Genomic DNA, 14025 nt, shown 5'->3' on the forward strand with positions numbered 1-14025 from the left:
CTACAACTCTCTAATCCCAGTCATGGGATTAATTAACATCCAAATCAGCATTGTCATATTTGGCCACTTTAACATTAGAAGTGTTTTTTTATGGCTGCTATGATTCTCTGAAGTGTTTCAAAAAGTTGTATAGCTAATGAGCAAAGCAGGAAACTACCTCGGGCTCCCAGAAGCCGCAGGAACCTCCAGCTTCTCTACAGATGATTTGGGTCTACACAACTTGATTTATAGCTCGGTGGTTATATAAATTTAAAACACATAGATAATACAATATCAGCTCTGATGACTCCTCTAGTGTGCATTTCTCTGGATGTTTCTACCAGGAGTAACATTATCCCTCGAGGTCTCATCCTCTGTGAAACAAACCGGTTTAAAACAGTAAATAAGACGGTTTCATAATAAAAACAAGTGTTTTGTGGACTCAAACACGTCACCCACGGCGCAGCCTGAGAGACCGAACCCCGGTGAAAGAAGTCCCCGGCGGATCTGCAGCAGCGGCAGTGCGCATGCGGGGGTCAGAGTTGAGGGGCTCCACAGTCGTGGAGGAGTGCGGCGGCTAAGCTAACTGCAACCAGCGCAACTAGCTACATGTGGAGGGTAACACGGGAGGCATCCCCGACCCCAACTCTGTCAAATTTCCTCCTTCTCACCCCAAACAACGGCAAAGTTCGGCCCCATCGAAAATAAGGGATAATATCTGTTTACAATGAAAGGGTGAGTGTGAGCTTCTGAGTCACGGATAAGTAGCTTAGCACGAGTAAAGTTTCTCATGTCTTTTTTTTCCTCCCTACAAGAGGAGGCGGGTAGCAGGCGGCGAGGCTAGCTAGCTAGCTAGCTAACTCGCTAGCTTGCCAAGCTACCTGTTCCTAGGTGCAGGGCAGAAAATACACACGATAGCACCGATGCTAAGCTGCTTCTGTCACGACTATTCTCATTAAGTTAACCCGCTACTCGGTCGTTTTAAGTCGCTAACGAGAAAGGCTAACTAGCTAGCTGCTTCTGGGAAGCTGAGTCAGTAAACCTAGTGAAGCTAAGCTACATAGACAGCCCCTGCACCTCGGATCATTGGAGTGTTCATATTAAAGTCGACTACAGCTCAGTTGAACTTGAGCTAACTCAACCTTTTCTGTCAGCTAAACGATCGGTGGAGTGGTTCAACTCGGTGTCAGCTGAGTTAACATTTCACCCGAACCCAACTTCAGTGAGCTTGCTCAGTGCAACTTGATCTGTCAAAGTGACGCTCCAACAGGGATCCTCCACGTTTCTACTAACGCTTCTCTGGCTAAGGTCTCGATTCTCCAATGACACGAGGACGATTAACACACTTTTGTCTCAATTCTTCAGTCAGGATTTTTACAAACTTCACCGTCTAAACTGTGTTTATGTGTCTGTCTGTCTGTCTGTCTGTGTGTGTGTGAGCAGATGCTGGCTCTGCACATCCTAACGAACAACACACGTGACCACCAGCTGTTTTTGGATGTGTGCTCCTACTAAAAATACCACAGTGACCCACTCAACCATGCTAAATGGACTGTTGTGTTTGGGTCACTCACTGAGACATGAATCCTAGTTCTTACTCTGGACTTTAGCAGGTGTACCAAACAATTTCTTAGTAAATAAAACTCAACACTCCACAATCATTAGCTCCAGATATAGTTGTTTACTAATTTAAGCCACCTGCCATCCCCTGTGTGCTGTAGGATGATATTTGAGCAGTGACAGAGTTTCCACTTACTCTAGTTAGTTTCGCAATCGTTAACTGACTCTACAAAAAATGTTTATGAAAGTTAGTTCTTTTAAATGCATCCATTCAGTTTGTTCGGAAAAAAAGATTTCAACTACTCCACTGTTCTAGAGCTACAAGCTTTTATTGTTTTTTAACTCTTGAATGCATTTTGAGTTTAAAGACTCTCAATATGATTGTGTACCTGTTGTCAGCTATTTGACCGCTTTGCTCTTGTTCCAGTAGCCGGATCGAGCTGGGGGACGTTACTCCCCACAACATTAAGCAGCTTAAACGCCTGAACCAGGTCATCTTCCCTGTCAGCTACAACGACAAGTTTTACAAAGATGTGCTGGAAGTGGGGGAGCTTGCAAAGCTAGGTAAGAGATGCATCATGTAGCGCACATCAAGAAAATGACAAATAAATCATGTTTTAAAACGTCTTTAAAAGTCTTGCAACTAAAAAAGGGTTGAGGGGGGTCAAACAACACTGACAGTATTCAGTCCTTGGTGCAAGCAGCAGATTTAACAACCACATGAATGAAAAGTATTTTTAAATAACTGCTTGAGTACCACATAATATATTTTTTCTCTATCAATAAACCCTCAGATTTCTCTACCATGCAATTTATAAATCATAACATATTAAGTTACACAATGTTAGGGATTCCCTGTGTTTCGATGGTGAATCAATGTTACTGCTTCTTTGTCTTGCAGCATACTTCAATGACATTGCAGTGGGTGCTGTGTGCTGCAGAGTGGACCACTCTCAGAACCAGAAGAGACTGTACATCATGACACTCGGCTGTCTAGCACCCTACCGTAGACTCGGAATCGGTAAGGAGCTTTGAATCGCTTGGAGACGCTGTAATGCATTTTGCGACCTTGTGTTTTGGTTTTTCCAACTTTGCCAATGTGTCTCTTTTCAGGTACAAAGATGCTGAATCACGTGCTAAACATCTGTGAGAAGGATGGAACTTTTGACAACATTTACCTGTGAGTCTCTTATTGTAGAGAGGGTATGAGGAGATTTTAGTGAGAAGGAGCTGTAGTTAATGTGCATTTTCAGGGTAGAATAATTGGATTCTTTTTAAAGATAATGTTCAAACTGACCCTGTCTTTCAGCCCTCATCTGTCCTACCACTAACTAAACTTCTTTTTCTCCTCCCTGCAGTCACGTGCAGATCAGCAACGAGTCAGCCATCGACTTTTACCAGAAGTTTGGATTTGAGATCATCGAAACAAAAAAGAATTACTACAAGAGGATAGAGCCGGCAGATGCCCATGTGTTGCAGAAGAGCCTGCGCAGCCCATGTGCACCGCCCACTGGAGAGCTTCAGAAGGGAGAGTAGGGGCACAACATGGAAAGAGCACCGATGTGCTCGCCTCCACAGAAACAGAACTGTGACAAATGCCCCAGGGTCGACACATTCAACACTTTCTTCAAAGGACGCTAAAAGAGAAAACAAATTTAAAGTACAAAAATTGCTGCATTTATTTTGCAAAGGGGTCCCCTTTGATTTTTGCATATTTTATTGCTCCCCTTTCCTCATACAGAAAATAGAAAGTGACAAAAAGCTCAGTATCCAAACGTGTTCCTATCGACAACGTTGCCAACTTCAGACAGTTTTAGAATTGGTGGAGGGGGTAGTATTTGCAAATCATACTGTTTGTGTTTGAGTTGTTTTTATGCGGTTGTTCAAGCTAATGGGGGCATATCTATACTGTGGCATAAAGGAAAACAGTTGGTTAGAAGCAGTAAAAGTGTTTGAAAAACCATCACTGACACACGAATCCCAGCTGGTCAGCTTGGAGTGATGCTTTGAGTGGTTACGTGGAAGAGTCACAACTCTATTTCCTCACCACCTGAGCCCTGGGATGCATGGGAAATGAATCAGTTTGTTGATATGTCATGTCTATAGGGGCAAAAGCAGAAATGCATCCCCTCGTTACAGGCTAAAAGGAAGGCTGAACGGTATTGAGGTGGTGGGAAGATGTTGTCACCACTCATAATTTCTGAATAACTATTTACCAGCCTGTTAATTTAATTCCCCTTTCAACTGTTTCTGTTTTTTGTTTTTTTTTACACTGAGGAGGCAAAAGGTTCAGAGGTTCTCCTGGGTTTTACGACCAAGAGTAAAAACATTAATGAGTGAGAGAAACAAAATATTGTATTGAATGTGTACAATGTCCCATGAGGAATGTCCGAATAACAACAGATTGGCTCTTTAGGATTGGATTTGGGCATTATTTTCAGTGGTATAATAAAGGTGTGTTTGGATGTGTGTCTCTAAACACGTGGAAGTGTTTAGAGACATCTTGCCTTAGACACCTTTGGCACCTTATGTAGCCACCGTGCAGAAATGGTCTTCTCAAACTTCCTGCCTCAGCCTCTGTTCCTTCATAAGGCTCTGAGGCTCAGTTTTGAAGTTTTGGTATGGTCTCTTAAAACAGTGTATTACCCAGAGGAAGCTCTGATCCCTCTGCATGCAAGGAGAGTTTTGTCCTCTCCACTGTAGTATAAGCATGTTTTTTCTTTCTTTGAAGAATTTTATCTTTTCTGGAGCTCTATATTGTAAGACTTTTTAACATCTAAATAAAGGAATTACTATTTGCAGTAAATTTGTTGTAAATGTTCTTTTTTTTAACATGTTCACAGTGAATAATCTCTTGAATACACAGAAAAATGGTTGAAAAAAAAAAGTGGACAGAAAGATGTACAGTAGAAATAAATGGGTGCATTCGCTATAAACCCGCCCCTGCATCCCCTTTAACACTTCCTGATTGGCTGAAACCTCCCACATCTGTACTCCTATTGGCTGTCAGCTCCTTTCCTGTGTGCGCAAGTTAGGTTTACCCAGATTGTTTTGAGAGATGAGTTGAGTGGAAAGCCTTGCTAGCATCCAAACTCAAAGTTCCCACAGAGGCAGACAGGCTCCAGAATGCCGAGGCTCCAGGTTAGTAAACACTACCCTCCGCTAGCAGCTGGTTATCAGTGGCGACGCGAAGAAGTCCGCCATTAATTCGCACTGTGATCATGTCGGTAACGGTGAGCTAAGCTAGCTACTAGCCAGCTAGCTAACATAAAGCTAGCTGAATAGCTTCTAGCTCAGAATGCTAGTTTCTTGTAAGAGAAGTGAGGTCGGTAATGATCTGATCGTCGTTTACTGTCGGTACTGTGAACCGGAACTCACTCGCTATCACAGCCGCTAATCGTTGAACAGTTGTAAAGGTGTAATACGCAGGTAAGTGAGTTTGGGTTAGCTGTGGAGCTAGGTTGGTTTACACCAGCTTGTTAGCATCTAGTAGTTGTGGTACAAGCTCAATGCAGCTTAACAACCTCTTCTGATTATTATACCATCCGCTACTGTATGAAATCATATGACAACTTTACTGTTGGTTAATTAAACCTTAATAATAATATTAACATTGTTCCACAGTGTCATTATGCTTCAGTATAATTCATACTGTGCCCCGATGCTTTATTCGTTGCAGGCTGGACACAGGATGGATTTAAGGTCCAGTTATTAAATGTGTTGACTGGCAATTTAACCCAAAGGCAACTGTAAGGACAGGATGCCAGAGATGACTGAAACTCAGACTCCTGGTCGTAAACCCAAGTAAGGATCTCATCTGCTATTTATTGTGTTTTGAAAGCAAATTTTAAATACAGGTAGATATCGTTCAAATGTAATGAAATTTGTGATCTCAATACATTTTTCACAGGAAGAAGAAAAACAAAGAATCTCACAATGCAGGTAAAATATCTCCCGTCCATTGTTTCAGTTGAGTATGTTTTTATATAACTGAGGATCATTCAAGTTTATTCCCTTCTTTATTTAGTTGAGAGACACAGAAAAGAGAAGATTAACACCGGGATTAACCGCATCGGTAATCTTCTGCCCTGTTCCCAAGCACTTAAACAGGTAATGGACAAACTGACATTATTATTTCTCTTTCTCAGCAACATGTTATGCTCATAATATTATCTGTACATGTGGTATACTTGTACTAATACCAATGCTTCCTTCTCTTATTTGTAGAGCAAAAATATGATATTGGACCAGGCTTTTAGCTACATCACTGAGCTGAAGAAACAAAATGACACAATGCTTCTGGAGGGAGGAGATAAAGTCCAAGGTGAAGTTTTTATAAATGTACACCCTGCACATATTTTTTGATTTTCTCAAAGTTAAATTCTAACTCAAGCCATTAAAGTGCATAATTGATTGAGTGTGAGTGCTTGTCCTCTGTGCAGCGGAGGAGATCCGTCGGCTGCGGCGTCAGGTGGAGGACCTCAGGAAGGAGAGTGCTCACTACATTGAGCTTCTCAAAGCCCATGACGTCAATCTTCTCGAGGACCCCACTATCCACTGGAAGGGAAAACAACGCTGTGCCAAAGTGGCAAAGGTGACACCAACTCACCAGCTACCAAAGGGGATCATCGTATATTCCAATGGGAATGTAATGTGCCCGGCAGGGATGGAAAATAGCCCTGGGAAACAACCCTCAGAAACCTTAATTCTTCAGCCACCACCTGAGGTTAGTGGCAGGTTACGGGTAAATGGAGCCCTGCTGCAAGTAAATACATCATCTTCCACCCCTGCACTTCTTCCTGGGTCGACCGTCACACCCACTCAGTCAACGCCGGGCTTAAGAGTGGTAGAGCAGTGTGTGGTCGAGACACCAGTTGCAGCCCCCAACTTGCCACCCTCTGTGTCTTATATCACTCTCCAGATCCCAACAGCCCTGCCCCAGCAAACGCAACCTGCCGTCCCAGCCCACACCCTCACATTAGCAGCCACCTCAGCCCCACAGCTCCCCACTGAAAGCTCTGCACCACCTGTGTCCACTTTCCCCACATTTACCCAGACTGTAACCAGAGCAACAGCCGCAGAGGTTGCCTCTTGGGTCACACAGGACACTGCCATCAGGACAGTTAGTTACAATGCAGTCCCCAACAGTCAAGCCCTTCTTAGGGCAGGGGCAGCAGGAAGCACACAGACTACCTGGACAACACTGCAGATGGCGGGGAACACAGTACAGCCAGTTTGCCAGAGTCTCCCCACCCCAGAGGTCAGTAACACCACCCAGGCTGTTCAGCAGGTGACTCTGTGTCCAGTGGGCAACAAACCATCTGTTCAGCCAATTCAAATACAGATGCAATCAAATGTCCCTGTACAGCAGTCGCCCATTACCGCCCACATTCAAACGCAGCCTTTTCAGAGACCTCCCCAGCTACAGCCTGCAATTTTGAACCAGGCACAGCCTCAGCCTGTCCTAGCCCCCCAGCCTCAGTGTGCTGTTCTCCCTCAGTCAGCCATAGTACCCCAGCCAGCTGTAGTGGCCCACCCTGCGGTTGTGTCGCAGCCCCAGCCCGCTGTCCTTCAACAAGGGTCATTGCTTCCCAGTCCTGCAACAGCCCTCATTCCTCAGCCTCAGCCAGCCCTGGTGCCACTTCTCCAGACTATGCAGGTGCTGCAGGTCAACCCCAATGGAGCAACAGCCTCAGGTGTAACAGCACCACAGAACTCTAACAACCCAAGTGTGGTCATCCTGCAGCAGGCCAGCACATGTCCAACTCAGTCAGTTGTAAGAGAGGAAATAACCAATCAGACACCCTGTCAGCACATTGTAATAATCCAGGCACCCAATCAGGCCGCACCTGCCCCTCAGAATCCTCAGGTTGGCATGTTGCCTGCCGCCGTGCCCTCTGCAGTACCTGCAGCAGTGTCCACTCAAATATCCACAACCAGCAGTTCAACGTCTGCCACTTCTTTACACAGTGTTGGAGGGAAGCAGCTGGTGCACATCCTTCCACGTCCTGTTCAGCCTCAAATGAGCCAACCCCTACAGGTCACCCAGGCATCGTCTTCTCCGCCCGTCCCTTCAACCCCACAAACTATCACTGTGAATGGCCAAGTTTTCGCCTTGCAGCCCATGAAGACCTCTGACAAAGCAATTTCCCAGAGTGGCCACAGTACACTCCAGCTGGTCCAGCCCACCACCACGGAGGAACCAACTACTAATGTGGCCCTCAACAGTTTAGGGGCCCTCAGCAGTCTCAACCAGAGCATCTCTCAGGGCCTCCCAATTACCATCTCTACTCAGAACAATGGTCAGCCAGCAGCTGCTCAGTTAGCAGTCGTCCAACAGAAGCAGCCACAGCAGCAGCCTCCTGCTCCAGTGCCTGTCTCTGCAACCACACTTGCTCTACCTGTCCAGCAGCTGCAGGTCCCTTGTTTGAACCCAGTCACATCAGGGCTGGTGGTTAATGCCTCTAAGCCTTCAGGAAAGAGAGTTCGCACAACTTTGATTTCAAAGAGAGCAACAGCTAAAAAGACGAAACCTGTCAAGAAGAAAGAGCTCAGTCAGGTACAGCCTGCTGTTGTTTCAGTGAAGCCCACAGCTGCTGCAGGAGAGAGTCAGACACTTCAAGTTACAGTATCTCAAGTTTTACAATCCTCAACTGTAAAAATCACAGACACTGCCCCCACTTGTACCACAGCTGTCACAAGTACAGATAGCAGTGAAGCTACAGGAAATGTCACTTCTACGCAAAACACAAAGAATATCATTGTCTGTAGTTCATCCAGTGAGACAATTGTAGTCAGTCAATCAAATTCACAGAGCAAAAGTTTAGTCACTGCATCTCAGAGTGATGCTATATTCAGTCATACTTATACTGGCTCTACAGCAACTCCAGTATCAACGCTCAGTGCTACACCAGTGAAGCCATCGGTTAGTGCAGCTGTGGTCATAGAGAGTAAACCAGCCGTAGTTTCTGGCAACAACTCAACTGTCACCAAAGTCTCAGTACCAGAGGTTAAACAGGCACCCACCAGTTTGGCAGCCAGCACAACACAAAGCAAATCAGCTGCCACCACTGCTGCTTCGAGACAGAACAGACCTGTGGTCAGCTCTGCAGGTGCCACTGAGAATGGATACACGTCCACCACTGTTTACACTGCATGTTCAACTCCAGTCTGCACCAGCAGTGTCACAACAACAGCACCGGTATCTTTAAATCAGCAAGCCAGCGCACCAACATCTGTATGTCCTCCTCAGAGATCTAATATCCAAGCCCCTGCGCCCTGTAATAAACCTCAGCCCACCACTTCATCCTCTGTGTCCATAAATGTGGCCCTCTCCTCACCTGCACCAATGTTATCTGCAGCCCATAGCTCTGTTTCTGTCGCATCAACGAGTTCAGAATTTAGCAAAAGAGTCAGTGCCAGCAAAGCACCGTCACAGCAGAGTGATATAAACGTATCCAACCCCTCCATCTGCCATCCCACTGAGGTTAAACCATCTCAGGCCCCCAGAAGAGACAGAGAGACTCAGGAAGAGAAACAGTCCATAGCAGCAGGGAAGGAGAGCTTGGTGGCAGCTGCCTCTGACGCTCCCTCTCGAAAGGACTTTTCCCTGTCGCAGCAGGTGTACACTAACCTTGATGATCAAACTTTGGAGCACCCTATGACATCTAGCAGACAGACAGATTCTCCCATGTCTACAGGAGCTGGAGGAGGCAGAGGTTTCTCTGTGGCATCCATGCTTCCTCAGGGCCACAGTATTAGTGCATCAACAAGCTCCTTTGGAACATTTACATTCACGTCCGAGCAGGCAGAGATGCTGGCCCTGGCCATGCTAGAACAGGACAGCCCTGGGAGGAGGAGTGGAGGCTGCACAGGGGACAACACGGCTTCGTCTAACCCTACCACAACCCAATGGGAGCCCCCAAAAGCCTCACCAGTTTCTACCAGTAAAGAAAGGGGCTCAACTGGACAGCAAGCAAAAGGGACTAAGCCCATGGATACAGTTAAACCTGCTGTCCATGTGTCAGTCAGAAGACAAGTTGGGGAGGGGTCTGTCAGTGCACCTAATGGAAGCAGACATCCACAAAACATCTCTTATTCCCAGTCTCAGTCGCTCCAGGTCCAGACTCATAGCTCATCCCAGAGTGGTACTGTGGCCAGCCTCAGTGTCAACAACCTGATAAGACCCAGCTCCAGTCAGCAGCCCTACCCTGGTTCCCCCAGCCTGGCTGCCCAACAGGGCTCGGTTCCCTCACCTGTGGGGACCTCATCCCACATTTCCCAAGCCTCAAACAACGCCCTCTCACCCTGCTCAGGTGCAGCTCAGCCAAACGAATACACCCCCTTGAAAACTGCGTTAATGAGGGCTCAGACTGGAGTTGGCGTGGGCGAGCGACAAGTAAAGATTATCTCTAAGCGCCAGGCCCAGGAGGCGGTGATGCTTAACACTGGAAAACGACCCAAGCCTTGTCCTCCATCGGTCAGTGTCACCCATATGGAAATTAAAGCTCCTGATCACAGCCAGATGATGGGACAGCTGCTGCCCACCTCCTCAGGTGTGATGACAAGGATTAACTCAGAAAGTGGAGGGCCCCTCTTCTCTACAAATTCTTTCATGAGCCCAGTAGTGCGGCCCACAGATGGGCACTGTGCTCCTCAAGGGCTTTCTGAACAGAACCAGCCAGGGGTGCTTCACCTGCCCCAGGGTCACCCACAGCATTCTGCACCCCAGCCTGGCCAACACCTGGGGGGGAACCTTTACATGAAACAGCAGCAGCAAGAGCAGCAGAGACACCATCTGTATCATCTGCAACACCATCTGACACAGCCTGACCTTGCACAGCGCCACTCACTACACCAGAGGGCGCTTCAGCAGCAGCAACAAGAGCAGCAGCAGCAGCATGTGCAGAAGAAGAGGGGATTGGTCAGAGGAAATCAGACGGGTTCGCCTGCTGTGCTGCAACAGAAGCCGCATCACCTGGAGAAGTCTGGAGTTCAGCAGCAACAGCAGCACTCGCATCAACAACAAACGCAACATCAGCAGCACACGCAGCAGCATCCGCAACAATCACACCAACAGTCGCAACAGCATCAACAGCCAACGCAACACCAACAGTCTCACCCCCAGCAGCACCAACAGCAGACACTTCAACAGCAGCCCCAGACGCAGCATCAACAACACCAACAGCAGCTACAGCAACAACAGAGCTCCCACTCCCGACACCAGCAGCATCTACAGCAGCAGATCCAGCAGCAGCAACACTTCAGACACCAGGAGAAGAGCTGCGAAGCCCAGTCAGCAGGATCCAGGGCCCACCACAGTAATCACCTGGCTCAGCAGGAGCATCTCAAGGTGGGTAGTGTCACAGACTATGTCTCCTGCAGGATTGAAGTTGAGCTTTGTTGCTTTTAATTTAACTGTCAATTATACGTTTATTATTATTAGTTGATACATTTGAAAAAAGCAAATAAACCCTTTAGCCACAGTTCAGATAGAGAAATGAAAATAACAATTCCAGGTTTAAAGATTAACATTTTTATTTTAATATTTCACCAGTTGTCAGACACAGTATGGATTAAATATTTATGATTATAATATGTATTTATAAATCTATAGAAACCTTCAGGAAAGATTGTAAAATAATATGTTTTGGGGATGGATGAAACGTGACTTATAATAGACTCTGACTTTATACACAATGTCTGAGTTTATCACAGTCAATGTTTCACAGTAACTCAGCTGAAAGCGCAGATTAATGATGTTTATGTTTTCCCTCCATCAGTCTGGTCAGGACCATAATGCTATGCAGAGGATGATGAGCTCCAGGACCCTGGAGCAGCAGCTCATCTCTCCTCCCAGCAATCCTGTGTCAAGGTCGTCCGAGCTCGCCTGCGCTCCATCACGCCAGGAACGCCATCGTGTTTCCAGTTACTCAGCGGAGGCGCTCATCGGTAAAAGCCCCACAAATGGTGAACAGCAGCAACGCATGGGTCTTCACCTACAGCCTGGACATGGCACCACCCAGGAGCAGCCCGAGCTCTGCGGTTACCTGGACACATCACGAGGGAAGTCCAATATCTCACACAACCCACAGAGCCGCCTGCCTTCAGATCATCCAGGGTCTGCTGATGTTCAGCGGGTCTCAGAATGTCCGCCCTTCAAGGCTATGAGTGGAGGAGGAGGAGCGCATCAACTCAGTGGTTTTGAGGTGCAGGTGTCTCGTGGAAGTGACATGACAACTAAGTCAGTGCCTCCATCTCAGAGAGGCCCTCAGGGGCAGCAGCAGGGAGGGTTCCGGATGAATGTTGGCCCTACTGCAGACAGCAGGAACCGCGGCGGCTACAGTGGAGCTCATCCTGGTTCACAAGGAGTACAGGTTGGACCACCGCTGCCCAGAGAGCAGGAAGCTTGTCACCAGAGTTTTATGCAAAGCCTCCTCTCCCCCCACCTTCCTGAGCAGAGCAACCACCAACGAGCGGTGCAGTGCTGCCCCCCAGTCAGCATGGAGTACAGCTGTGTGCCTGGAAGCTCCTCAGGAGACATTCAGGCCAAGGCCTCCAGCCCCAGTGTGCCGCAGACGCAGAAGGCTGCAGTTATGAGGCTCGGAGAAGGCAACAAGGGCCATATTTCTCAGGTTAGCAGCAACATGCACGGAGGCCCCGGTGTGCGAGCAGGTCTCCCCCATCCTCCAACTCCCCACAGCAGCTCTGAGCCAGGCCGCTCCTCTGCCCCTTCCAGACCACCCACTGCTGTCAGCCAGCACTCCCGGCACATCACCCGGGATACTCAGCCCACCAAGCTGAGACCCGGGGACCGGCCTCGGTCCGGTGCTCTGAGATCGAGCAACCCCTTCGAGCCAGAGGGCCACCTACCTCTGCCCTCTGGAGGAGGGGTGCTGCTGAGCCGACCACAGTCTGGAGGAGAGGCGCGGCGTAGCACTATCGTTCGCTTCATGGCTGATGGTGCTCAGGTTCCTAGTGAAAACAACCTGGTTCCTGAGCAACACATAACACAGAACTTTGGTTTCCCCTTTATTCCAGAGGGAGGAATGAATCCTCCGCCTACCATCAACCCCAACTCCACATTCATCCCTCCTGTCAGTCAGCCCAACGCCTCCCGTACGCCCGCCCTTCTCCCCGTGGAGCCCCAGAATACTTTACCCTCCTTCTATCCCTCCTATTCTCCAGCAACACACCCCAGTCTTCCCAGTGACGTCACCCTTCAATACTTTCCCAACCAAATGTTTACCAGCCCAAGTGCCGACAAAGGCAGCGCTCCGCCGCTCAACAACCGCTTCGGCTCGATCCTTTCTCCGCCTCGCCCTGTGGGTTTTGGTCAGACCAGCTTCTCCTTGCTCCCAGATATGCCTCCGATGCCTATAACCAACTCGTCGGGAATCACCCCTCACATATCCAACTTCAGTCTCACCTCTCTGTTCCCTGAGATCGCCACTGGCATGCCCACTGACGGCTCGGCCATGCCCATGTCTCCCCTGCTGTCGCTCTCCAACACGTCGTCTGCCGACTCTAGCAAGCAGCCAAATCGCCCTGCTCACAACATCAGCCACATTCTGGGCCACGACGGCAGCTCGGCCGTGTGAGGAGAGCTCCTGCTGCGTATTTATGCTGCTCTCAATTGAAAGTCAGTTTCTGTTTGCGACATGTTCTGTAGCACCAGATGAACAGTTTCTAGATTGATACGTCTCACACATCTGGTGGTGATTTTCGTTGTTTACATATTCATACGATTTCAATCTCAAACATGTTCCAGTGTCGTGCATATGATGTTATGATTTGTAATATTTCAAAAATCATTTTGACTTTGGAGACATAAAAGCTCTTTGTTTGAAGTGTTGGTTAAACCGACGGTTTGGTAGTAAAACAAAATCAAAGTTTAGTTTAAGGACTTGGATTCAGTGTATTCTCGGTTATAAAGAAACCTGCACAGTCACCTACCAATGTAATTTACTAACTTATATCAGGTTGTATTGTACAGAATCTGTTTTGTAAATACCAATGTTTCATATCAGAATTGTTAGATTATGTATGTATTTGTAAATACAAAATTGATTAATAAAGTTTATAAGAAGACCTTTGTATTTGCTGCAAACTTGGGAATTGTGTGTTTACTCTTACACTCGTGATCCACTAGGAGGTGCTTGAATTCAGTAATTAGTTTTACCATCTCTGAGGGTGGTGCAAACTCTAAAGCAGGAGAAAACTATTAAGATTAGGTGTAATAGTTTAAATGTAATAATTTTCATAACGTCTTTATTCTAACAAGAAAAAATACTTAATGATCCCAGATTCACAGCATAATCTATTATGTTTTTCCTTGGGTCATATCCCAACTCCTCCTCCAAACACATAACCTTCATGGTGGAATTAATAAATATATATATGTATAATAAATCATTTAGTTTATCAGAACACTTTTCTCTTTCATAATTCTATATGGGAACATGTCACATGCCGTAGACAGATACA

General features: G+C 47.1%; 2 protein-coding genes across 3 annotated transcripts; both read left to right on the forward strand.

Moving 5' to 3' along the window:
- Positions 1-353: 353 nt before the first annotated feature.
- Positions 354-4345, forward strand: naa50 (N-alpha-acetyltransferase 50, NatE catalytic subunit). 2 transcript variants are annotated; one of them, XM_020087813.2, is made up of 5 exons: positions 354-714; positions 1970-2103; positions 2441-2560; positions 2653-2719; positions 2898-4345. In XM_020087813.2, the coding sequence occupies exons 1-5, from the start codon at positions 707-709 to the stop codon at positions 3073-3075; spliced, it is 507 nt and encodes a 168-aa protein (XP_019943372.1). In that variant the 5' UTR covers positions 354-706; the 3' UTR covers positions 3076-4345. The 2 variants fall into 2 exon arrangements, with proteins under 2 accessions (XP_019943372.1, XP_019943371.1); XM_020087812.2 differs by having other exon boundaries at positions 428-714; positions 1967-2103.
- A 218-nt stretch (positions 4346-4563) lies between these two features.
- On the forward strand, positions 4564-13648 carry LOC109629776 (basic helix-loop-helix domain-containing protein USF3). Its single transcript, XM_020087675.2, has 7 exons — positions 4564-4680; positions 5219-5343; positions 5450-5481; positions 5567-5649; positions 5767-5863; positions 5982-10891; positions 11322-13648. Exons 2-7 carry the CDS (start codon positions 5300-5302, stop codon positions 13137-13139), a joined length of 6984 nt encoding a protein of 2327 aa, XP_019943234.2. The 5' UTR covers positions 4564-4680; positions 5219-5299; the 3' UTR covers positions 13140-13648.
- Positions 13649-14025: the final 377 nt, after the last annotated feature.

Source organism: Paralichthys olivaceus, chromosome 17, assembly GCF_024713975.1.
Source record: "Paralichthys olivaceus isolate ysfri-2021 chromosome 17, ASM2471397v2, whole genome shotgun sequence".
In the NCBI taxonomy this organism is placed as follows: Eukaryota; Metazoa; Chordata; class Actinopteri; order Pleuronectiformes; family Paralichthyidae; genus Paralichthys; species Paralichthys olivaceus.

Coding starts and splice junctions, on each gene's coding strand:
- naa50 (XM_020087812.2), top strand. Junction 2,104..2,440: donor GGGGGAGCTTGCAAAGCTAG/GTAAGAGATGCA, acceptor TTTGTCTTGCAG/CATACTTCAATGACATTGCA. Junction 2,561..2,652: donor CTACCGTAGACTCGGAATCG/GTAAGGAGCTTT, acceptor GTCTCTTTTCAG/GTACAAAGATGCTGAATCAC.
- LOC109629776 (XM_020087675.2), top strand. CDS start 5,300: ATGCCAGAGATGACTGAAACTCAGACTCCTGGTCGTAAACCCAA. Junction 5,650..5,766: donor GTTCCCAAGCACTTAAACAG/GTAATGGACAAA, acceptor TCTTATTTGTAG/AGCAAAAATATGATATTGGA. Junction 5,864..5,981: donor GGGAGGAGATAAAGTCCAAG/GTGAAGTTTTTA, acceptor TCCTCTGTGCAG/CGGAGGAGATCCGTCGGCTG.